General features: G+C 33.3%; 1 protein-coding gene across 8 annotated transcripts in view; it reads right to left on the bottom strand.

Moving 5' to 3' along the window:
* LOC145305626 (ADP-ribosylation factor-like protein 6) overlaps nt 1-26,701 on the bottom strand; it is a 91,528-nt gene that overhangs the window by 48,809 nt on the left and 16,018 nt on the right. For 5 of the 8 annotated variants that reach the window (XM_080147320.1, XM_080147318.1, XM_080147319.1 and 2 more), the window contains exons 1-2: nt 10,661-10,712; nt 8,286-8,358 (exon numbers count right to left, since the gene is read on the bottom strand). The exons of the other annotated variants lie outside the window; for them this stretch is intronic. In XM_080147320.1, coding sequence (XP_080003446.1) covers nt 8,286-8,358; nt 10,661-10,687 — 100 coding nt within the window. In that variant the 5' untranslated portion in view covers nt 10,688-10,712. Of the gene's footprint in view, nt 1-8,285; nt 8,359-10,660; nt 10,713-26,701 lie in introns of those variants that run through there. 8 annotated transcript variants of the gene reach the window in all.

The raw sequence follows: 26,701 nt of genomic DNA, 5'->3' as shown, positions 1-26,701 counted from the left end.
AGCGTCGAATTTAATAATTCAATTTCTTATTTTAGATTTTTTGGGGGGACGAATTTTTTTTTATTTTTTAGGGTGGGGGATTTTTCATTTTTCTTGGGGGGTTGGGGGTGTCCCACCCCCCAAGAAAATAGTTATAAACCTTCCCGGGACCTATGAAAAGCTACCCTGTTAAGGAGAACCCGATCGGTTCAGCGGTTAGCGGAACCTTCGGTACAAACAAACACACAGACAAACTTCCTGTTACTTTATTATAAGGATGAACAGATTATGTATCTGCATAACAATCGTACCCTTGGTTTGATCCATCACAAACTAAAATCAAAACTGAATCCTCTTGGTAAGAGCGGTCTAACCAATAGGTTTCCATGGATGTTTGATACCATAGTAACACAGAAGGTTATCAGGCTAGCCTATTATTGAGTTGTTATATTGCCTCCCAATTAGACTATAAGAACTATTCCTACTCTTTCTCTCTTTTTCTTTTCTTTCATTTCTCTATGTTTCTCTTACTATTAAAGGAAAAAGAATCTTGAAAAAATTTATAATTTCCTAATCTATTAAGTACCTATCTAAAGCCGTAGGTATGCTTTTTTGTTTGAAATAAATTATCTTTAAATAGCTGGAATTATAAATTTGTGCTTTTTAGAGGAGCTTTGTAAAAAGCACTTTATTAGTGCATTAATTAGAGAAAAACAATATTTCAAGAACTTATTTTTATGCACGACAAGTTGAAAGTAAAATAATTTTCATCAGTTGCCGTTTCCCTGTTCTCCTACTGTAACTTTACCACTCCTATTTTCTGTACCTGTTGTGTATCTTAATTTTTAATGGTTACAAGAGCGTGCACATGATTTTAGTTGTAAGAGGGGGGGGGGGGGGGGAGGTTAAAGCCTTGAAAATGTTAACCCCTCCCTAGAAAGATTTCTTTTGAGGTTGTGTTGTGTAAAAAGCTAAAATTGAAACCCCTCCCCCCTATAAAACTATTTTTTAAAAGGGTACAATCCCCGCCCCCCTCTTCCCGAAAAAATGGAAGGAGAAATAAATCCCCTGTGCACGCCTATAAAATGTTGCACTACAGGTAATGCAACCGAACAATCCTTCAAGTATTCCTACAATAATTACAATCCTATTATTCTTAAGTATTGGGATGTTGGTGTGTTTGTTTGTACGTTAGGTTAGGGGATGAAAAGTATACGTTAAATTGGTATGTTTTCATGAAAGCTTAGTATTGATTCTCCTCAAGTTTTAAGCTAAATTGAGGTGTAATTTTTAATATTAAATTGACAAGGAAAATTTAGGAAACAGTAAAAAGATATCTTATCCTTCAGTTAATGGACTTTTTTGTAGTAGGATAACTCTTTTTTTCTTAAAATTAATAGCAAATATTGAAGATCTTTGCTGTTTTTGATCAATATCAAAAGGATAAAGTTAGCATAACAGTAATAGAAGCTCCAAAAGTCGGCAAGGTTCCAGTAGTATGACAGCACAGCTGGAGGCTAGCCAAGGTAGTAATTCTACTGTCATACTATGCTATTTAATGACTATAGGAATAAACTTGTAAAAAAAAGAGGCCTATCAGTAGCCGTATCTTTCTAGTTTAATGTGCATTCAAAACATTAAATATATATCTTTTTTAGTAGCTGTTATTTTCTCAATTTCTACTCTGTGCTAAAAGAGATCTTAAGTGATAAGAAAATGACCGATAAATAGATGTACATCTCCAATGATGATAAACAAAATTAACGTTTTTGTTGATTAAAATTAGTAGTTGAAACGTTTGGACTTTCAACTAAATGAACCAACTAATCAAAATCATTAAGTCCCCAAGGTTGTTTAATGTTCAGCCAACGAATAAGAAAACTTTATTTTAAGACTTTGAGGACTAGTGTAATAAACAGCCCAATTCCCCTTTCTTGCTGTGCTACTGTTATTTTTTCATATAAAATGTGTATTATTAAACATGCATTTTTGGGAAGTAAAAATAATTTTGACTGTTTCAAATGATTATCTGTATTTTACCTTTTTTTTCTTTGGGAATCACTTTCCTACTAAAGTTATTTCCATAGTTAATCTGTCACAGTAGCATATCAAGATTAGCAGGCTTTGGTAGGTTGCTATTTTACTGTCATACTATAACATGAAATAACTTTAGAAACTACCTATCCTTCCTACCCTAACTAGTAAAAACCGGTAAATAACAAAATAAAAGGCATTAAAAAAGATACTAGCAAAGTAGCAATTCAATACTGGAAAGGAACATCAAATCCGAAGAAAATATCAAATAACCTGTAGGTTTTTGAATTGTGTTTTCTTAAGACACCAAAAGAATTCTAGAGAAAGAAAGTTAGTTTTCTTATAGCTGTTACTTAACCCCTTCGTGTGTATGTGTAAGGGGGAGAAGATTACTACTAGGGATGGCAATCCGTCAAATTTTTGGCCCGGATTCGGATTCTTACAGGAATCCGTCCAAAAAAAGGCGGATTCCGGATTCGGATTCCGGATTCTAGCAATATTTTTAAAGGCTTTTTTAAAAAATTATAAAAATTAAGTACTACATATGTCTTAAAAATTAATGTTCTTGGTGTTCTCTATAAATCACTTCCGAGAATCGAACCAGATTTTAAAAGATTTTATAAATAATTATGATAATCTTTGCCTTCAAAAAGGGGGAGTTAAAAGAAAAAACTCAAGACGCTAATTTTAGCTTACCAATTAAGAATCCGAATCTACTATTAAAAAACGGATTCCGGATTCGGATTCCAAAATTGACCAAAAATTGGGCGGATTCCGGATCCCGGATACGGATTGCCAACCCTAATTACTACCAAAGATTTTTCTCTGTTTCATTTTCTATGTGTGTATAAGATGTGGGGCTATAATAAACTTACTTATTTTTAATCTGGTGATATACATAACTGGGAGTTGATTTTTTTAAATACTACATCCTGGCTGGCACATATTACAAATATGCCTTGCTTGGTCATCCAGGTAGAGAGCAACTTTTATATGGACTTAAATCTTTATTTTATTATGAGGTACAAAATGAGAAATTATTGTATACTTATTCTCTACTAGTAATCCATATTAATGTTAAAAACTTTTTATACAAAGGCAATCATATCAAAGTATTCGGTAAAAAAGTTTTTAATAGGAAGCCAAATTGCTTAATGTTTTGTCGTAAGTTAGTAGAAGTTAAGTTAATATTTTTAGTAGCGAAGTTACTCAACAACTCACTTTGTCTGTCTGTCTGTTGGTCCATCCATATGCAAGGGTAATTTTTGGGGAAGATTCCTATGACCTATGCTCATCCAGTCTACACATTGTTTTGTTTGTCAGTTAGTTTGTCGGTAGTGCAATATGTCATTCCATTATTTAGTGTAAATGTAATTCATTTATATTACTTATTTCAAAGCTATTGTTGCGCAACTTCGGATATACTAGTCCTTGTTTGATTTTGAAAATAATGTAATCTTAAGATAAGTTTTTGAATTGAACAAAAGGGGGGGGGGGGCGAAAGTGACACTTTTTGAAACCAAAACTAAAAGTCAACAAAGGAACTCAACTAAAAAAAGAGTTACAGGTCTGAGATTTTGCATGGCAGTTGCTTTATAGGGGTACAATATGGAACTGTGAAGAAATGGCGGCGCAATCGCCGAAAACCGCCGTTTTCCGCCGAAATTTTTTTTGCCTTTTCTCGGCGGTTTTCGGCGGTTGCGCCGCCGTTTCTTCACAGTTCCATATTGTACCCCTATAAAGCAACTGCCATGCAAAATCTCAGACCTGTAACTCTTTTTTTAGTTGAGTTCCTTTGACTTTTAGTTTTGGTTTCAAAAAGTGTCACTTTCGCCCCCCCCCCCCCCCCTTTGTAAAAAAAAGGCACTTGCACGAAACTCAACAAGCGGTTCTTAGCGTCTTTATATCATAATAGAAAGACAACACAGTAGCAGTCCAGTTGAGCCAGTAGTTATACTGTCATACTATAGTATTTAAAAACTATGAAACTCTTCTAAAGTTCATTCTTAAACGGAAAAATGCCGATTAAAGATGATGGCAGGGACTTAATATTGACTTGGATCAGAAATAACTTTTTTGAGGAACAGCTACTCTATGACTAATGACTATAGACTGTCTTATGTATATTGAGGAAATGAGATAAACTCCATTATCAGTTGATTTACTAATATAAACATAGATTTCTAGTAATTTTATGCTTATTTTTTCTTCAAATAATAAGGGTAGATATTTTATAAATCTTTATAAAATTTTAGGCTGTTTCTCTTATTCTTTTTCATTTAATCTAATTATCATAGAAAACGTCAAAATATCCTATCTGTATAATAAAACTTAGTCTTTGAACTTAGCAATGAACTTGCAATATAAAATATTATCTATATTAAAAGGGAAACTATCTTCTTCTATTTGTTAGCACAACCCAAAAAAAGAGAAAGTATAAATCAATTTGAAATAGATCATTTAAAGTTTTAACTTTATATTACCTACTGATGATATAATGGTTGAATTTATAAGAAATAGAGCAAAAATACTAAATTATAAATCATGTTCCAAATTAGTGTATCTTTGAATTTAACAAAGCATTTGATTATAAACGAATAATATTACTGCCAAGTCGGAGCAATAATACCTATTAGGAGTAGTAAGAATGCTATAATCTATTTAAGAGTTGGTTTTCTGTCCCTTGTCAATTACCCAATAACCAGTTTAACATAAACTACTTAAAATGGAAAATAGATAATAAAAGTTTAACTTTAAAGAGAACCTCACCTTTTCTAATCAATATTTTAAAAATATTGATATATTTTAAAAACATTGATAAGAGTTAAGTGAAGGATTGACCCTTTAAGCATTGTTGCATTCAGTCTTTCAACGGAATATTGATCAAACTTGGAAATTACAGGAGGCTCTTGCAGGAAGGTGATAGTTCCATAAACAGAATTTTAAGAGTTAGGATACTTAAAGTACGTATTTTAATTTAGTTTAGGTTTATTATGAAGATACCTAATCAAATCTTAAGAAATATTATCTTTTACTAGGTAGTAACTGATCAGACCTGAGGTGAATTAAAAAAAAAACTTTTTTGGTTCACTGCCTCACTAACATAGTGAGACAAAATTATACCCTCTAAATTTTAGCGAGCCTCACTAATTTTAGTGAGGCAAAAGTTTTTGAAGAACCCACCTCTGATCTAATACTTTTCTTTGCATTCAACAAGGATAATAATTTTCAAAATAATATAATAAACTAACTGCATATTGCCATACGTTACATAAATTAAACATGACATAAATTGCAATTATCCACACAAATTACCGCCAAATAAAAAGATAATTTTATAAATTAATAAAGTTTTCAATACCCCTACCCCCCCCCCACCCAGAAAAATAGCCCCATCAAAAAAAATAACCTTTCCCACAATAAATCTATTATAGGCGGGGATCAACTTTAACCCTTCCCCCCCCCCCCCTAAACATTAAATGCCTCAAGAAACGTAATGGGGCAATATAATTCCTGCAGCAGGCAGGTTACTCAGATGTTATATTACAGTAACAGAATGACTTTAAAAACCACTTCACATCCAATTCAATCCAAAACCAAACAGACATAAAAATGCTTCTAGTCAGGAATATAAAGGGAAAAGGCAATGGCTGATTAATAATAATGATACAAAAATTTACCCCTTCTGTAGATTTCATCTAGTTGTAAAAACATTTGGACACTCAACTTAATGTTCCTCCAATCAAAATTCAATTAAAGTCCCCAAAGTTTATAACCCAATAAAAAAGAAAATAAGAAATAAAACTTTGGAGACTAGTGTAATAAACAGCCCAATGTCCTCTCCCTCCCTGACAACCGATTGAATCCAAAACAAACAAGACATAAAAAATGTTCCGGAAATGTGCAGTAGTTAGGAATAGTTCATAAAATACTTTTATTCTTTATTTTGTACTTTGGTCGGAAAGTTACATATTACACTGTAAAATGCAATGGTACCCAAAGTACTATAACCGCGACATTTCATTCTGTGACTCAAAAACTTGAGCAATTTTAAAATTTGTTTGTTTTTTTTTGGGGGGGAGGGGGTTAAAAAAATCCCCCCCCCCCCGCCCCCCCCAAAAAAGCTTGGACTCCCCTGAAAGGATGAATTTCTTTATCATTATTGGGTATGTACTGTACATCAAGTTATCGTCCATTTTCTTATCCTATAAGATTCCTGCCTTTAGTTACCCCATACCCTAAAATAACTTCTTACCTGGGGGATTATATTTCAAATATATTAGTCAGCCCTATTTCTTTTATTACACAATCTACTATAAACCACACCATAGTGGATTAAGTTATGTTATTATTTTCTTTTTTTCCTTTCTCTGAAAAGGTACTAGGTACACTTATCGTATACAAGAAATAGGATGTATGTCTGTGCATTTTTCCTCTTGCGATTTATGTTTATCCTATTCAGTAAATATTATCCCCTATGTAAATTTTCCTTAAGAAGCCTAAAATTAACATTTCAATAAATCTTCCTTTGTAGAGAATACTAGCGGCTTCGCCCCTAGCCTCTAGGGGCTTTGCCCCAAGAAGAAATTTAAAAATTAAGTACTACTGGTGCTGCCACCAGTAGTTTTTAGTGAACTAACTTCCCCATAAGAAAAAAAAAATTGTGGAAAAATAGATACCTACGCAAGAAAAAAAAAATTGGGGATATTTTTTATTTTTGGGGGGGTTGGGGGTGTCTCACCCCCAAGAAAATAGCCTAAAACCACCACAGGACCAGTAGATATATTCCCTGAAGAGTAGAATCCGATCGGTTTAGTGGTTACCGAGATCTTAAGGGACAGACAGACAGACATCGTTCTACTTTGTATTATAGACTAGCGGCTTCGCCCCTAGCCTCTAGGGGCTTCGCCCTATATAGTTTTGGGAAGTCAACCCTCCTTAATAGAAATATTCAAAAAATTATTCTTTGTTTAATTACTCTGTGGTAAAATTAAACCCAGGTTGTGCGCTTTATGCATAAAAATTTTAATTTGTACAAATTAAACCCAGGTTGTTTGCTGTATACACAAAAATTTCAATTCATAAAAATTAGACCTAGGTTGTTCGCATACACAAAAATTAAAATTAAAAAAAAATATTTTGATTTTTTTTTCGGGGGGGGGGGATTCATGGGGGCTTCGCCCCGCCCCATGTTGCAGTGGGGTTCCCCCACCCCAATTACTGGTTTTTGTTTAAAAAAAATTAAAAAAAAAAAATTTTGGAAGTGGGGATTTTTTTATTTTTGGAGGGGTTGGGGTGTCCCACCCCCCAAAAAAATAGCTTAAAACCACCAGAGGACCAGTAGGTATATTCCCAGAAGGGTAGAGCCCAATTTGATCAGCAGTTACTGAGATTTTACAAAAAATGTAAAAAAAAAATTTTGGGGGTTGGATTTTTTTTATTTTTGGGGGGGTTGGGGGTGTCCCACCCCCCAAGAAAATAGCCTAAAACCACCACAGGACCAGTAGGTATATTCCCTGAAGAGTAGAATCCGATCGGTTCAGTGGTTACCGAGATCTTAAGGGACAGACAGACAGACGGACAGACAGACGGACAGACGGTCAGACGGACAGACGGACAGACGGACAGACATCAAGCTACTTTGTATTATAGATTACTCATTTTATATAAAATCTCTATGGAAGGCGACCTTTAAAAACAACTCTACCAAAACAAAAATAATATTTTATATAAAGAAAAGCTTTTTAAAATTATTGGCATTTCCCTCTGTCTCGAACAGTTAGCCTTACCATTAAGACATTATCATATGAGAATCGTCCTATCGAGTTGAAACCTTGCAGCAATAATAAGATAAAATGAAATAAGTGGATAGCATTCCAATACTAAACTTAATAATAGTTTAGCAACTTAGTAAACTATTAGAATATGTAAATTAGAAAGTACAATTTTGTGTGCTAGAGGGTTGAGAGCGAGCATATTACAAAGCAAATCATAGGACAATTTAACCATAATCCTTATATAAAAGTAGTAGTATTTCTGTTAGCCTGTCTGTCTGTTGGTAACACTAACAAGGGATCTCGATAACCGCTGGACCGATATGGTTCTCCTTTACTGATATTTACACATAAAGTGGATTTAATAATTAATAATAGTTAGGTATATAAAATATTTTTTTCACAACGTTCCTATATGGTAAAGGCTCGAATCCTAGCAATTTGCTAATTTTATATTTTTTATTACGAATTTCCTAAACTATTATTGACCATATTCCTTTTTCTTGGTGAGTGATATCTCAGCTCCCAGTTGTGTGGGCAGGTTGTCCGCATCCCCGATGGTCCGAGCATACTAGGGAACAATAAAATGCATGCAATTTAAGGCAGGCACACGGATATGGCAGCCGCAAAAAAATCAGCGGATAATGGAAAGAATACCAAGAAAACGAAGTAGTGGGTTTGGAGATTATTTTAGGTAAGGTTTGGCAAATGTTAATGATTGCCCTACAGGGTTAGAGCCCCCAGCAGGGGCTAAGAGTAAGAATAGAAGAAAAGCTACTGTAAAAATACGACGAAACCAATGATTTCTTTCCATGTTTTAAATCTGCTAGTAATTGAAACAATTGGGCGTTATCCTCTTAGAAAATTTTTTTTCAATTTTTTTCAATTTTGTACCCCCCCCCCCCCCCCCCCCCCCCCCCGACTACCGACGAACAACTATTTTAGGTTAGGTTAGGTTTTAGGCTAGGGAGCCGAGCGCTGCGGCTAGGCAGGCAAGGGGGCCGAGCGCTGCGGCTAGGCAGGCTAGGGAGCCGAGCGCTGCGGCTAGGCAGGCTAGGGAGCCGAGCGCTGCGGCCAGAGTTCATAGTTCGCTGTCGGGGGGGGGGGGGGGGGGGTACTCAAATTTTCAATTTTGAAAAAAAAATTTCTAAGAGGATAATACCAACAATTGCATAGAAAGATCTAAAAAACAAGTGGGAAAAATCTTTTGCAGTTGCCCTATCCATGTTTTGTGCTTAAGATGGTTTCTAAGGTCATTTAGATTAGTAGTATAACAGAAGGAGTAAAGTCTTGGCTAGTCTTATACTGTGCTGTCATACTGGTAGCAAAATTATCTCTGAAAGGATTGTTCGCTAAGTTTTTAAAAGCGAAGCTTTTTTATTATTAGGGTCGGTCCGTCCGTAAGTCCGGAAAGAAATGCTTTTTTAAAATTTAGGTGGCATGTTAGAATTGTCCTATCGATTTCAAACTTTACATGGTGATTCCTATAACAATTAAGGTACGAATTTAGAAGCGTATCAACTCTATAATCCGTACGTCCATTTAACACATGATTATTTTTTCTTTTATATGATATAATTATCTTATTTAACTAATTTTTGGAATATTGATTCCTAGGACAACAAAGTACAATGCTATAAGCAGTGTTTCTATAATCAAGTCCTAAAAATATAAGTATGTTATTAAACAGTATCCTGTGTTTGAGCAGTTTCGCAAAACATTTCTTTACAATTTTGTTTAGACTTGTGCATTAATATTCTGCTTATTCAGTCCCAACAAGTTTTAATGTACGTTTGTCCTTCCATTTCAGAGCTTTGCTTTTATGGATGTTGTCATCCTTGTTTAATTACAAACATTGACAGTATAATTATAGCCTTGACTCAATGACTAGGTAGCCTTAAATTGTGCTGTCATAATACTGTAATCAAACGACTTTAGGAATCTTCTTTAAGAAATCAAATATACAAAACTTGTGATTTTTAACACAATGTACACATCAAACATCAGATTCAATAAATATCAAACAATCAATCAATCAACACATCAATAATGCGTATTTTGCGTAGAGTTGCGTGTAACCGTTTTACCAAATGCGCTTATTAAGTCAAACTGTTATGAATTTTGACCAAATGTATATTTTATATGACGTCGTCATAGTTAAGAACAGTTTGAATGAACGGTTCCACACAACTTTTCGAAAAATACATGATAAACCCTTTAAAAATCCAAGCGTTATAATAAACCAATCATTGCATACGAAAATTCGATAATTATTTTTTTAAAAGAAAGAATTACTCAGGGATCTAAAGGGATAAGACAGTGGCCGATAAATTGATGTACATTCCCAATGATGATACACAAAGTTACCCCTTCTGTAGATTAAAATTAGTAGTTGAAACGTTTGAACACTCAACTTAATGAAACCAATTAAAATTAGTCCCCAAAGTTGTAAAGCCAACGAATAAGAAAACTTAAATCGAAAACGTTTGAGGACTAGTGTAATTATCAGCCTTGTGAATAACTTCATTACATATTCCATCCCAAGATATTTTACGCATAGATTTATTTACATCCCCCCCCTCCCCCATTTCGATATTTTTTAACTAGGGTTGGGTCGGATACTTTTTTTGCCGGATACCGGATATCCGGCTGATTTCTAATGCCGGATATCCGGTTCCGGCCGGATATCTGGCCAACGTTCGATATCCGGCAATTTACCGGATAACCGGATATCCGGCGCCAAAAATCAGCCGGATATCATGTAACTGGATAGTTTTAATATCCGGTATCCGGCCGGATATTGAAAATGGCCGGATATTCGGCCGGATAACCGGCCAGACCGGATATCTGGCCCAACCCTATTTTTAACATACCTTTGCAAACATTCGAGAACGTCCCATTTTTGTGAGAACTTATTTAACCTCTGAAATTTTTTTATTGCATCATTTAAGAAAAAGGTTACAGGCAAATTCCGATTTTGTACAGTAAATAATGTCTTTTTTGAGTGTTAAATATCTTATAAAAGAAAATATTCAAAACAATGAAATCCTTAAACCAAATATTAGAAGCCGAATTTTAGTGGTAGTATTTTGACTTTGTATGTACATTCTTGGACTAATTATTCCCTGCCATCCAAAACAAACTGTATACCTAATAATTTTAAAACTGTCAAATTAAACCTGTCACCTGGAGCCTTAGTATAACTTATTTTGAAGATTTAAGAACTGACATATTAACAGAACTAGCGTTTGCGCCCCTAGCATCTAGGGGCTAATTATATAAAGAGGCTAGAAAAAAACCCTGAAACCAAGACTTAAATCAGAAAATAAAATAGAACCATCACAGGACCTATGTGAAACCAACCTAAAATAGAGAACCTAATCAATTCAGTATTAATTGAATCAGTATGTGTTCAATGAGATCTCCAAAATAAGTAATCTTATCTTTTTTAGGAAAGCCTTGTTTTGGTGCTATTTATTGATTAGTCTTCGAAACGTTTTTAGTGAAAAATTAATTTCTGGTATCAAAGAGACCGTTCAAATCAGGTCTTTCGGGTATTGTCGGTTTCTTGACATCGCCTCCTAAGGGGCGTTACGTCGTATTTTTACAGTAGCTCTTGATAGGTTATTTCAGGTTAGTCTAGGAATATTAATGATTGCTCTGTATGGTTAGGAAATTCGCCCCGCAGGGTTAGAGCCACCCGCAGGTGCTAGAAATAGGAGTAAAGCTACTTTGAAAATACGGCAAAACGCCCCTAAATAGGCGATGTCATGAAACCGACAATAACCGGTCTTTCTGTAATGCTATAATACGCTATTCTACCAGCTATGACAACATCCATAAAGGCGAAACCCAAAAGCATTTTTAAAAAAAATATATCAGGAGTAGGCGTTCCAAAATATACTTAAGGGGGGGGTAAGTTTTGCCACTTTCGCGTAATCAGAGTTGTGTGGGCTAGGTATTGATCTGAGATTATAGGTTATTTAGGATAAAAGTTTACTTTTGGGTAGTAGTTCACGGAAATTTAATCATTTTTTGAATAGGTCTCCAGGTTCAGGTGCTGCAGGCTGGAAGGTCGTTTCTGGACAGGTAAAAAAAAATTAAAAATTTAGTTTGAAGAGTTAGAGAGCAACTTATAAAACAAAATATGCTTCTTTTTGGATGTTATCATCATATTTGCAGAAAAATTTAAAATCGGCCTCCAGGTTCAGGTGCTGCAGGCCTCCAGGTACACTCTGGACAGGTAAAAATTAAAATTTATTATTTGAAGAGTTACAGGTACACTTATAAATCAAAATATGCATCTTTTTGGATGTTATCATCATATTTGCAGAAAAATTTAAAATCGGCCTCCAGGTTCAGGTGCTGAAAGCCTCCAGGTACACTCTGGACAGGTAAAAATTAAAATTTTTTATTTTAAGAGTTACAGGTACACTTATAAAACAAAATATGCATTTTTTTTTGATGTTATCATCATATTTGCAGAAAAATTGAAAATCGGCCTCCAGGTTCAGGTGCTGCAGGCCTTCAGGTACACTCTGGACAGGTAGAAATTAAAATTTTTATTTGAAGAGTTAGAGGTACACTTATAAAACAAAATATGCATCTTTTTGGATGTTGTCATCATATTTGCAGAAAAATTTAAAATCGGCCTCCAGGCCTCCAGGTACACTCTGGACAGGTAAAAAATAAAATTTTTATTTGAAGAGTTACAGGTACACTTATAAAACAAAATATGCATCTTTTTGGATGTTATCATCATATTTGCAGAAAAATTTAAAATCGGCCTCCAGGTTCAGGTGCTGCAGGCCTCCAGGTACACTCTGGACAGGTAAAAATTAAAATTTCTTAATTGAAGAGTTACAGGTACACTTATAAAACAAAATATGCATCTTTTTGGATGTTATCATCATATTTGCAGAAAAATTTAAAATCGGCCTCCAGGTACACTCAGGACAGGTAAAACTTAAAATTTTTATTTAGGTATTTTTTGATATTAGAGGAAAGGTTTCTAAATAGAAAATTGTTAAAATATAATAAAATAGCAAAATTTATCAAGCAAACCTTTTCCAGGAGCCTGCAGGATAGCTAATAATCTTAATAAATAATTTTTGAATTTAGAGAATAGGTTATAAAAGTTTCTTATCTTTTTCTATATACTATACCTTCCTTTACACATTTAATTTACCTGTCCAGCAGGCCCCTGGAGGCCATCTAGAGCCTGTCTGGAACACATTTCGAAGCCTTAAATACTATATTATACTAAATTATTATAATTTAGCCATTTTCTTTTTAGAAACCATTCCTCTAAATTCAAAAATAACCATTTAGGCTTTTTTAACTGGCTAGCGACAACCAGCAGTCAACAGGATCCAGGTAAGGTGTCCATATCAAAAAGTATCAAAAAAATATTTGGTTTAATAAGTGTACCTCTAATTCTTTAAATAAGAGATTATAATTTTTAACTGTTCAGAGTGGACCTGGAGGCCTGCATCACCTGAACCTGGAGGCCGATTGTCAATTTATCTTTAAATATGATAATAACATCCTAAATTACGCATATTTAGTTTATAAGTGTACCTCTAACTCTTTAAATAAGAAATTATAATTTTTACCTGTTTAGACTGGACCTGGAGGCCTGCAGCACCTGAACCTGGAGGCCGATTTTAATTTTAACTGCAAATATGATGATAACATCCAAAGGATGCATATTTGGTTTTATAAATGTACCTGTAACTCTTCAAATAAGAAATTTTAATTTTTACCTATCCAGAGTGTTCCTGGAGGCCTGCAGCACCTGAACCTGTAGGCCAATTGTCATATTTTCTTCAAATATGGTAATAACATCCAAAAAGATGCATATTTGGTTTAATAAGTGTACCTGCAACTCTTCAAATAAATAATTTTAATTTTTACCTGTCCAGAGTGTACCTGGAGGCCTGCAGCACCTGAACCTGGAGGCTGATTTTAAATTTTTCTGCAAATATGATGATAACATCCAAAAAGATGCATATTTTGTTTTTTAAGTGTACCTGTAACTCTTCAAATAAAAAATTTTAATTTTTACCTGTCCCGAGTGTACCTGGAGGCCTGCAGCACCTGAACCTGGAGGCCGATTTTAAATTTTTCTGCAAATATGATGATAACATCCTAATAGATGCATATTTTGATTTATAAGTGTACCTGTAACTCTTTAAATAAAAAAATTTTATTTTTACCTGTCCAGAGTGTACCTGGAGGCCTGCAGCACCTGAACCTGGAGGCCGATTTTCAATTTTTCTGCAAATATGATGATAAAATCCAAAAAAATGCATATTTTGTTTTATAAGTGTACCTCTAACTCTTCAAATAAGAAATTTTATTTTTTACCTGTCCAGAGTGAACCTGGAGGCCTGCAGCACCTGAACCTGGAGGCAGATTGTCATTTTTTTCTTCAAATATGGTAATAACATCCAAAAACACGCATATTTGGTTTTATAAGTGTACCTCTAACTCTTCAAATAAAAATTTTAATTTCTACCTGTCCAGAGTGTACCTGGAGGCCGATTTTCAATTTTTCTGCAAATATGATGATAACATCAAAAAAAATGCATATTTTGTTTTATAAGTGTACCTCTAACTCTTCAAATAAGAAATTTTATTTTTTACTGTCCAGAGTGAACCTGGAGGCCTGCAGCACCTGAACCTGGAGGCCGATTTTAATTTTTTCTGCAGATATGTCAATAACATTCAAAAAGAAGCATATTTTGTTTTATAAGTTGCTCTCTAACTCTTCAAACAAATTTTTTAAAATTTTTTTACCTGTCCAGAAACAACCTTCCAGCCGGCAGCACCTGAACCTGGAGACCTATTCAAAAAATGATTAAATTTCCGTGAACTACTACCCAAAAGTAAACTTTTATCCTAAATAACCTATAATCTAAGATCAATACCTAGCCCACACAACACTGATTACGCGAAAGTGGCAAAACTTACCCCCCCCTTGGTTACAGGAATTATCATGCAAAGTTTAAAATCTTCGCTTAAGAAGAAATAAACAAGGTCTGGTGATAATTTATGCATTTAATTGCAGGGGGAAATTTGCTATTTTTATTGCAAGTGACGCTATTATTAAATTCAAAATGTCCATCTTTCTGCACAGATTACAATGACTAATGAGCAATGAGTATCTACACTAAAATTTTTAGGTCTCAAAATGAAAATTTGACAAATAGTTTTTATTGGGGGGGTGAACCTCCTTACTAAACCCTCTCTTGCACACTTATGGTTCTTAAAAATAAATAGAAAATATGAAGAATGTTAACTTACTTAATCCCTGAAAATTTTAGGCATTTATCTTGAAAAGGAGCCGAGATAATCACGTTTCCCCCAAAACGTTTCAGACAGACGGACGGATATTTCAAGTTATAAAGTAGCTTCGCTACTAAAAAGGAATCTGACTGCCCTGTCTTTGCTATTAAAAAAAAACATTTATCCCTTCAACTTGACAAATATGAACGGATTAGAAAAAAATCTATAAAGCACAAAAATAATGAGCTTATACTTTTTTGGTTTAATATGATTAAATCTGAGTCTGTCTTGTTCTACAATAAGATTGTACAGTATGATTATCCCTCTCACTCAGAGATCTTAAGGGATAAGACAATGGACGATATATTGATGATAATAAAAGTTACCCTTACTACAGGTTAAATTATTGGTTAAAAAGATACATTACAAAGGGGGGAGGCGGATGTGCCACTTTTTGAAACCAAAAGTAATAAGCGCATGATCTCAGCCCATAAAAGAGTTACAACTCTAAAATTCGGCACAGCAGTTGCTTTTGAGAAGAACAGTATGGAACTGTTAAGAAACGGCGGCGGAATCGCCTCTCCCACCGCAAATTGCCGTTTCCCGCCGAAATTTTGTTTTGCCTTTTTTTTCGCCAAATTAGACAGTTCTCAATCATCTAAGATAAACTTTTTTATTTTTTCACGTGACACTTGTATTATTTCAAACATGTCAATATTAAAAAGAATTGCAAGTGTCAAGTGAAAATATAAGGGAATTTTTTATAAAAAAAAGTTTTTCTCAGATGATTGAAAATTGTCTATTATGGCGAAAAAGGCAAAAAAAATTTGGCGGGAAACGGCGGTTTTCGGCGAGAGCGGCGGTGCCGCCACCGTTTCTTCACAGTTCCATATTGTTCTCTACAAAAGCAATTGCCGAATCTTATTAGGCTGTAACTCTTTTATGGGCTGAGATCATGCGCGTTTTACTTTTTGTTTCAAAAAGTGGCACATCCGCCTCCCCCCTTTGGATTCAACCAATCAAAATTCAATACAAGTACCCAAAGTTTTCAGAAATAAGATAATATGATAATGTTTTAACACTGGTAGTTTAAAACAACCAACAGATTTAATAAGTTCCCAAAGTTTTTAGTCTAATAAATTAGATAAGAGTTATAAAACTTTGGGAGCCAGTGTCATTTACAGTCCAATGCCCCCCACCCACCCTGTTATCACCTAACAAAACAAATTTGTTTACAAGAAAGTATCAAGAACAAGAAAAAGAATCCAATATTTTCCCTCTTTTTTTTCACCTTCACAACAAATGTTAAACTGAAGCAACAATTGTACAGAATCCCCCGTCCCCCCCTACCCCATATTTTGGTGATTACAATGATGATCATTCACTTCAGTATTACAGAACAATTCATAGCTAATTGCATACTGTCAAACCATGGTAGCTGCATTTCTAAAATCCATTATTATATTCTCTCTCTCTCTCATCAGGGAGGGAGGGGACATTGGGCTGTTTATTACACTAGTCCCAAAAGTTTTTTAATAACATTTTCTTATTAGTTGGCTTATCAACTTTGAGGACTTTTAAGGAATTTTTATTGGTTGAGTGTCCAAACATTCAAATAATTGTAATCTACAGATAGGATAATTTTGTGTATCACCATTGGGGATGTACACCAATTTATCTTCCATTGTCTTATCCCTATAGATCCCTGCTCTCTGATAGAGTATATAAATAGTATTCTGGGCTATATTCAGAAAGAGTAAAAAGTTTGCAAGTCTTGTAGACAGAAAAATGACAGTAAAATTACTACCAAGCAAACTATTAAACCTAACTGTGCCACCAAAAGGATTTATGACCATAGTAAGTTTTACTGAAAACTTCCTTCTATTTTGGTACAGAGAGGGAAACAATTTAGCTGGGAGGGAAGTTGTATTTATCCACCCCTTTAACTTTGTTATTCTTTCACAAAAAAATATAATATTGAAAATAGCAATGAAAAGGAGGGGGAAAGTTGTCTAAAACCAGTTTTAATAAAAAGAGTTGACCTACAATTGGCTACACACACACACACACACACACACCTACAATTTTGAAAGTCACTTATTCTTATGCTTTGTAGTCTTTTTTAACTGTTGAAAATTGGTATTTCATAGATGTATAATATTAATTTTTTTCAAGTTGACTTTTAAATAGTTTTGTTTTAGTTTCTAGCAGAGTATGGCCAAAACTTTTGCAACAAGTCTTATCAACTAATTTTGTCACAGTTCTGACCTTTGTAAGTAACAAGATAGTGAAGACTGTAATTCTTCTGTGACACAACAAGAATGAACAAATCAAGGAATCACCAATAAGCAATTTGTTTAAAGTTTAAACAGTATAAGTCTATAAAATTTTCCATTCCCCTGAATTTGATTCTTTTTATTTGTGTTGCTATGGAATAAAGTTTGTTTTTAATAGATATTTGAACTTTGTCTAGTGATTAGGAATTATTGTTTAAGAATTGCGACCTAAAGGGAACTTAATACAGATGGATATATAATATGATTTTGTTAACTTATGTCTAAGATAAATTAATATTATCTCGATTTGTAATTGGGCCACTAACAATCTATAGCAAAAATAAGGTCAGATAAAAAAGAGTATGAGAGCCCCTCATGTGCAGATATTTAAACAATTAAACATAGAAGACAGGGGAATATCTTTTGACATTTTGTAGGTTTAAGGTTGTTTTCTATTTGATTTATTATGAGCTTTACTGTGAAATAATTAAGACTGATGTTTTTTGAGTCAGTTTATAACATCTAATCACAAATAAAGATATTTATATTTTGGATTGTATTAATATGTGATACAAATGTTAGAATGAACCCTTGAAACCATGATAAAATGACAGAACAACCTTGTGATATTAATGTTTCTTTGTCATGGCAAATATTACAAAATCATATTTTTTACTACTTTATTATTGTTTGGTGGTTGCAGTTAAGGGAAAATTGAGAGAAAATATTTGTTTTTATAAAGCATTGACAAGGATTTTTTTTTATATAATGTGGGACTTATTTCCTTAGGTACTGTTGGTTTTCAGGTACAAAACTCCACAAAAACTTTTTTAGCTATAAATGAGAACATTTTAAGATACTTTATCCTGTCATTCTTAATTCTTTATATTATTTTGAAAACTTCATAGTATATTTTGTGGATATTTATGCAAGTTTATATTTTTTTGTGTTTTGTAAGTGGTTTTGTCTTGATTAAGTTATTACATGTTAAATATGCAGCTTTGATTCAGTAACTAGAAATAAACAGAACACAGAGTACGAATACCCCTATTCAAAACTATGCGATGAGTTAAATAAATAACTTGTTGATTGTTTGTATTGCTTACAAAGTATCAGTGTACTATGAAAATTTTAAAGCCAGTTATTAAGAATATAGAATTATTAATATTTAAATAAAATGAATATCGACAAAAGGTAAAGGAGATTTTTCGCAGATTTCTTTAGAAGCCTTTACATTTAAAACCTGCTCCTGTCTTAATCATTAATGTTTGTTGGTGGGTTTTCTTAAAAATACACAAAATACTAGGTACTTCTCATCTTTAATTTAATTCTTCAAGTCCATTTCATCACAAATCTAAATTTAACAAACATGGTTTTAAATATTCACCCTAACCTCTACACAAAAAAATCAAGAAGCTAATTTAATATTATTAATAATTTAAGTTAAACTTAAGGTTTTTTTCTGAAAAAGGTTGGTTCATTCAAGCAACTCTGAGGGGCAATAGAGATATACTTTTTTCCTGAAATTATTAATCTACCTATCAAAATCTATTGTTCTTTTACTATTATTCCCTGAAATACTTCCACAAAGTTTTGTAATTAGTGTTGACGTTCATTTATGTACAATTTCCAATAGAAACTTATCACTGGATCCTTGTAACCTTAAGCTTTTACCAAAACACTGTTATGACTACTAACTTATGAAGCCTGAGTTTCGGATGTATTTATATGTTAATGGGGGACTTTAGACACCAACTATGACTAATTAGATTTAAAGTTCTTTGCAGGTGATTAATTAGATGCTAAGTGAGAACTGCCAAAACTATAACCTAGCACTATAATTTAAAATTTAAATAGTTGAAAATAAAATGGTTAAGTACCTGTAATTTCTTCTCTATGTCTTTCTTACTCTAATACAGAATAAAAGAAAATTAATGCACATTTACAAACATTAAACTTATACCTACCTATATTATATAAAAAGCATCAACTCAGGCTTTTTGAACTTTTTACTTAGTTCTTACTTCAACCAAATTATGGTTTATGGTACATTCATATTTTTTATGTTAAGAATACTTTATTTGTTTTTGTTTTTATTATTGTATTATCTCGTTTTTAAAAGCAAGGCTTTTCTATAATTAGGGTCGGTTCGTCCGTCCGTCCGAGATAGATAGCTTTTATTCGTTAATTTAGGCATAATAGAATTGTTCTATCGATTTCAAACTTTGCATGGTGATTCCTCTAGTAGTTAGGCACGATTTAAAAAGCGTAGCAACTCTAAAATCATTACCAGAATGTCCGTACGTCCATTTTAAACATGTTGATTTTTCTACTTTTTTAACAAAAAATTTTTATGTGATCTAAATATTCGTCCGTTTGATCTGATTTTTAAAAGCGAAGCTTTTCTATAATTAGGGTCGGTCCGTCCGTCCGTACGTCCGTCCGTCCGTCCGTCCGTCCGAGATAGATAGCTTTTATTTGTTAATTTAGGCATGTTAGAATTGTCCTATCTATTTCAAACTTTGCATGATGATTCCTGTAGTAGTTGGGTACGATTTAAAAAGCGTAGCAACTCTATAATCATTACCAGAATGTCCGTACGTCCATTTTAAACATGTTGATTTTTCTACTTTTTTAACAACAAATTTTCAAGTGTTTTAATTATCCGTTTGATCTGATTTTTGGTATTTTGATTCCTGGGACAACAAAGAACAATATTATAAGCGAAGCAACTCTATAATCAAGTCCAAAAATGTAAGTATGTCCATAAACATTATCCTGTATTAAGCAGTTTTTCAACAAATTTACCTACAATTTTGATTCGACATTTATACATTTATGTTCCGATTTTTCAGTTCAGATACTATACAAGTGTTAATGTCCGTTTGTCCTACCGTTTCAGTGCTTCGCTTTTATGGATGTTGTCATCCTTGTTGGTATATTGATTCCTGGGACAACAAAGAACAATATTATAAGCGAAGCAACTCTATAATCAAGTCCTAAGAATGTAAGAATGTCCATAAACATTATCCTGTATCAAGCAGATTTTCAACAAATTTACTTGCAATTTTGCTTCGACTATTATACTTTTACATTCTGATTATTCAGCTCAGACACTATACAGGTGTTAATGTCCGTTTGTCCTACCGTTTCAGTGCTTCGCTTTTATGGATGTTGTCATCCTTGTTTTTTTAATAGGTTGACTTTTAACTAAAGATAACTATTTGAGTATTTATAAAAATTTTTTTCCATTAAGTAGATTTTGTCCAAAATACAAATATCAATAAGAAATGAACCAGTACTTTGGCCAGTTAAAGAAAGTTCTTTAAATGATAAATTAAAAAGCTTTACAGCAAACATAAGCCTAGGTTAAGCTATATCTAGTCTGTGATAAAATTTGAAAAATATTTTTTTCAAGTCTGTCACGTTTTTCAACTTGTGGAATAGGTAAGGCAGTATTACTATACTACTCTAGGTTCAATGGATACTTTCTTACAGTAAAATCACATCAAATTTCGATGCTACTAAATCCAGAAAATTTACTGTGAAATTTTTGCACGTAAAGACTTTAGAATCTGCCTGATACTTGAAGATAGAAAGACAGACAATGAATTTGAAAAAGTAATTTAGAATTGAATATTGACAAATTGGCTTTGAAACTTTTATTTCTAATTAGATTAGGTACAGATTATCTAACAATTTGCATATAAATATGAAGGCAAAACTAGTTTTTCTTCTATTTTTTTCAACATATGACTATTGAAAAGTTAAAGATGTTTTTTCAACATATGACTATTGAAAAGTTAAAGAAGGGGTCAATTCTTGAATGAGAGTGGGGCGTTTTTTCTTGGAAAATTAGTAGTACCCTCCATAAAACAGTTATAAACGTTCCTAGGCCCTAGGAGAAGCTACACCTTCAAGGAAAACATATCGGTTCAGCGGTTATCAAGATCTTTTGGTACACACAGATCCTAGTACTTTTATATAAGGATTCACTGCTTTAATTTGACTAGCATTAAATAAAAAATTCAAATAAATTGGTATTGGATCATCCATTTGTTTTTGTAATTATGATTAAATAAATATTTCATTTAATGAAGAAAAGGTTTACATGTTTCCATGACCAGTTTGATGTTTTATTAATTTTGGTGAAGGAAATCATATCTATATTTTTATTGCTTTTCTTAGGAAGATTGCATTTGATGAAAAAAGGCTTGTTCAAAAAGTGTTCTCATCATATTAACAGGATATTATAGACTGTAACTTTATTGTGATTTAAGGATGAAAGGAACCTAAGAACCATCTGAAATCCGCAGGCCTTAAATCATGCAGTTTCAACTGCAGGTCTTGGAGAGCATGGATAAATATTATGATATACAATTTGAAATTAAAGAATAAATAAGAATAACTATGTAATATGTATTTTCACTAAGGTTTTGGTAGACAAGCATACCTATTTTGAAGACAGTTGAATCTTAATATCTTAATGTATTACTTTAAATTAATTTTTAATTCATTGTTATAATACTGGGTATTTCTGTATTCTAAATGTTTCTTTTAATTTTTTAGTATCTTCAACCTTTTTCTGGGTGTAATCTATGTTTGTTTACTTTGAGCTAGGCTATCAATAATGTAATTTCTGTTTAAATTTTCCTTTAGTGTCATTGTAAAGTACAAGTTAACCTATCTATTTTTAGCAAATACTAGTTTAAAAAGTACAAATATTGGAAGTAAAAATAACCAGGAGAATTATGTCCACCAGAAGCATAGCATTAAAAATCAATGATTGAAACAGAACAGTAGAGTGTAGCACAGTAAAATAAAAGGTATAATTTTTCTATTCAACACATGGTTACAATTTGCCATGTGATTTGACACTGACTGAAGTCATTAATTTATTTTGAAACAGTTAATAATAACCACCTAATTAAAAAACTGAACACATGAAAAGTGGTTGCTAAAATCAAATGGAATAACATAAATAAATCCTAAATTTCCAGAAACTATTATTAAATTAATTCTGCAACTATAATATTATATACTGACTTACTACATGCAAGCATTTGTTTAAACATTAGATATTTCTTTAAAAAGGAAATTTGCTTTCTTCATAGCATTTTTAGGAAAGGGTAAAGTTGCCACTTCTTAAAACCAAATCAAAGGAACTAGAATAGTTACAAGACTTCCCTTTCACCTTTGTTCCATTTAATATTGTCTAAGAGTCAAAATATATTTGCTTAACTAGCTTATACAGTTCTTAGAATACAACTTATAACAAATATAAAAAAAAAAACATGCTACTAATCATAAACTGTCTTTTTAATCCAAATATTTATTCTGATATTTCTATTATTTATTGCTAAGTGGTTTGTAACACAAATATAATAAAGATGGTTCTTTTAAATGTTAAATCTAACACCATAACAGTAGAATTTGTGTCTTTCATTTTCTTTGTAATGTGATATTACAAAAACTTATTAACTAAGTAATTTTATAATTGGTTAGGTACCTCAATAGAGAAGATATTCAGGGATTATAGTGATAAGACAATAGCCTACAAATTAATATACACCTCCAATGGTGATACATAAAATTACCCCTTCTGTAGCGTAAAGTCCCCAAAGATGTTAAGCCAACAAATAAGAAAACGTTATTATAAAACTTTGGAGACTAGTGTAATAAATAGCCCATTGTCCCCCCTTTCTCTGGTAGATATTAGAATAATATATAGATAATGATATGGTAAATTTTCTAGCTAGAGTATCCTGTCACAAATTCACAATACAATGATTAAAGGACCTTAGACCCAGAAGTAAATTGCATGCAAATATATTCCCTCCTATTCTTAATTTAACATTGTAAATTATAATATGTTATTCCCATAGAAGTTTCCACATAGCCAGTTTTTTCTTTTTAAAAGCGAGGCTTTTCTATAATTAGGGTCGGTCCATCCGTCAGTCCATCCGGAACTGTGCGGATCATAGATCAAAGTTATTATTATGGTTTTAATCTAGGTATGCTGCAGCTATCAAATACCTACCTAAGAACAGTCATAGATCATATACAACCCTGGAGATTAGAAGAGGCCACCGAAGACCCTATGAAGGAGGACTCTTCAATCTTGTCTAGTAGAAAGCTCATAGATCAAATATATTTTTATGTGAAATTTTATCATGTCTTATTTATTTCATGTTGTCTTTTATATGTTTTATCATAGCCCTCATTTTACAGAGTGTCTAATACATTCTGGGGTTTTATTTATACCGATGTTAATTCAATACTGTGCATTTTAGAGAGTCCTATAATGACGTTGTCCACCTAGAGGAATGGTTACACTTCACGCTAAAGATGGTGAGTCAGGCTACTTTAATTGACTTTCTCAATGGTAGCATGAGCTAATCGATCTACGGACGGGTGTAACAAATTCATCTAGCTTGGGCTCGTCACTCTCTACATCCCTCTCACACAAACATTGTGTCATAAAAAAAGACGTTAAAACAAGGGATAGAGTGAAATAAACCCCAGAAGTGTAAAAATGGCGGAAGGAGAGGTAAATGGGTCACAAGGGTTGCCCTTAAAACGGATCGAAACCGAAAACGGCGGTGCTGTAGGGGGGCCTACAGATGAAAACGGCGATAAAAGATCTGACAAAGGGTCAGATAATGGAGGTTCTAATAATAGATCAAAAGATATGGAGAACGATGTAGACATTAATAGATCAAAAGATATGGAGAAAAATGGTGTTAATAATAGATCAAATAATAATAACGGCGATAATATGGAAAATAACGGTAGACAACGGCGAAATTTGGATGATTATAGATCATATGATGGCGAAAATTTTGAAAATAACGGTAGATTGCGGCGCAATATGGATGATTATAGATCATATGATGGCGAAAATTTCGAAAATAACGGTAGATTGCGGCGTAATATGGATGATTATAGATCATATGATGATGGTTATTACACAAAAAATCCACATCCACAAGACAAGGATGACAGAATCAAGAGTAGCGTTTCTAACAACAACTCATTATTTACTGATAGAGATTATAGATCAAATTATAATGGTTACCATAGATCACATGATGATTTTTTTAATAGACCAAATAACTACAATAGCGGCCCGATAAACAAGGATGACAATAACATGAGTAACACAATGTATAATAGATCAAATGAACACACAATGGGCGCGCGACCAAAACAACAAAATGACCCTTCTAGATCAAATGAGCAGCAAAGAAGGTTAAGCATATTCGAAGACTTACCTAGACAGAGACAATACATATATCATGACGATCCTAGACAGAGACAGGGATATTTTGAAGATACTAGATATAGATCAAATGACTACTATGACAGAACAAGACAAGAAGGGAGAAACACAATTCCAGTTCCTTCCTGAAATGAGTATTCAGATTTTAGCACTTGGGAACAATGTGTGTTGGCTTGGGCAGACACAACAGAACTTCCGAAGCATAAGCAGGGTTTTGTCTTGGCCAATGATCTTCCAAATGAATCCGAAAAATATGGAAATAGATTGAAAGAAGATTTTTTTAGATCCGTCCCTGCAGTAACGTTAACAAATAACACAAACGGAATCCAAAAAGTGCTAGATTTTTTGAAAACAAGATTTTACGTCGATGAAGAAAAGGAGATTTTCGAAGTAAAGAGAAAAATGTCATCAATTTCGCGCAAACCTAATCAAAATATTAACCAGTTTCTCATCGAATTTGAGAAGTTGCGTGAGAAATCAATTCAATTAGGCATAGAAATTAGAAATGACAAATTATTAGCCTTGACACTTTTTGAATGCGCAAATCTTGACGTAACTGAAGAAACCGTTATTAGAGGCGTCTGTCAATTCATGACAGATGACGGCAAAAGATACGAAACGGTAAAACGTAAAATAAGAGAAGTTTGCAGCAGATTACATGAAAAACAGTCTAAGAATAATGAAGAATTATTCTATTCTCAAAATTCCAACAACGAAGACGACATTCATAGTAGCATTGATCAAGTATACCTTTCTAGAGGATGGAAGCCACCAACACAAAATCAACGATACCGAAATGGGGGAAATCAAAATTATCGATCCCAAAACAACCAAAACAGGCAAAATAATCAAAATAGATCAAACAATGGCAATAATAATGCGCCACAAACATATTTCAGAACCAGAGCCAAAAATCCTTTAGGTCCAGATGGAAAAACAATGAAATGTAATATCTGTAAGGCAGAAACACATCTTCAAGCAGACTGCCCAGATTCTTATGAAAACAGAAGAAAAGCAGGAAAAAGTGGCAAAAACAGAAAATACAGATATGAACCAGTCTACATGTGCCAGAATGGAGAAGAAAAAGAATTCTTAATGCCATTTTCAGATTCAGATTCTGAAAAAGAAAGCGTGAACTGCACTGTCTTATGCTCTGACAACAAAGAAGAGATGAGCAATTTTACAGCTGAAGCCTTGAACATGGCTGCGCTGGATACTTGCTGTACCTCCAGTGTAGCAGGAGAAGAATGGCTCAAGATATACAAGAACTCGTTGCCTACAGATATGAAACAAAAGTTAAAAGGTCCACTAGAAAGCAAGAAACAATTTGTATTTGGCAATCAAGGTAAATTGAAATCTACAGCAAGATACATTATACCAGTCAGAATAGGAGGAGTGCACAATGAAATCAGTATAGATATCATTAAATCAGACATCCCATTACTTCTATCAAAAGCAGAAATGAAGAGACTTGGGATAACACTAGACATGAGAAATGACCAAGGAACAATTAATGGAAAACCACTAGTTTTGACAACAACAACAGCTGGCCACTATATAGTTGATCTACTGCAAGAGAATGAGATGATAGAAACCGTGAATATAACAGAGCTGGAAACAGACAATGATAAAGAACAAAAGAAAGCTCTACAGAAATTACATCTACAATTTGGACACAGGCCAAAGAAAGTTTTCATCACCATTCTTAAGGAAGCAGGTAAATGGCAGGATAAATTCTCAGACATGATAGATCAAATAGTAGATAGATGTGAAGGGTGTATACTGAGAAGAAGAACACCAGATAGACCTGCAGTAGCACCTCCTATGGCAAATGATTTTGGACAAGTCTTAACTATAGATCTTAAAGTTTGGGACATGAACAAGGGTGTCTATATAATGTACATGATAGATCAATTCACTCGTTTTCAAGTAGCAGCTGTAATCAGAAGTAAAGAACCGGGAGAAATTGTTAAAACACTGATGATGAAATGGATGCCAATTTTTGGAAGGGTAGATAAGATTCTGACAGACAACGGAACTGAATTCTGCAATGAAGAAATGAGAGA

This window comes from Acartia tonsa, chromosome 14 (assembly GCF_053477335.1).
Source record: "Acartia tonsa isolate MP-2025a chromosome 14, ASM5347733v1, whole genome shotgun sequence".
Taxonomy (NCBI): Eukaryota; Metazoa; Arthropoda; class Copepoda; order Calanoida; family Acartiidae; genus Acartia; species Acartia tonsa.
This window is presented reverse-complemented; position numbering and strand designations above follow the sequence as displayed.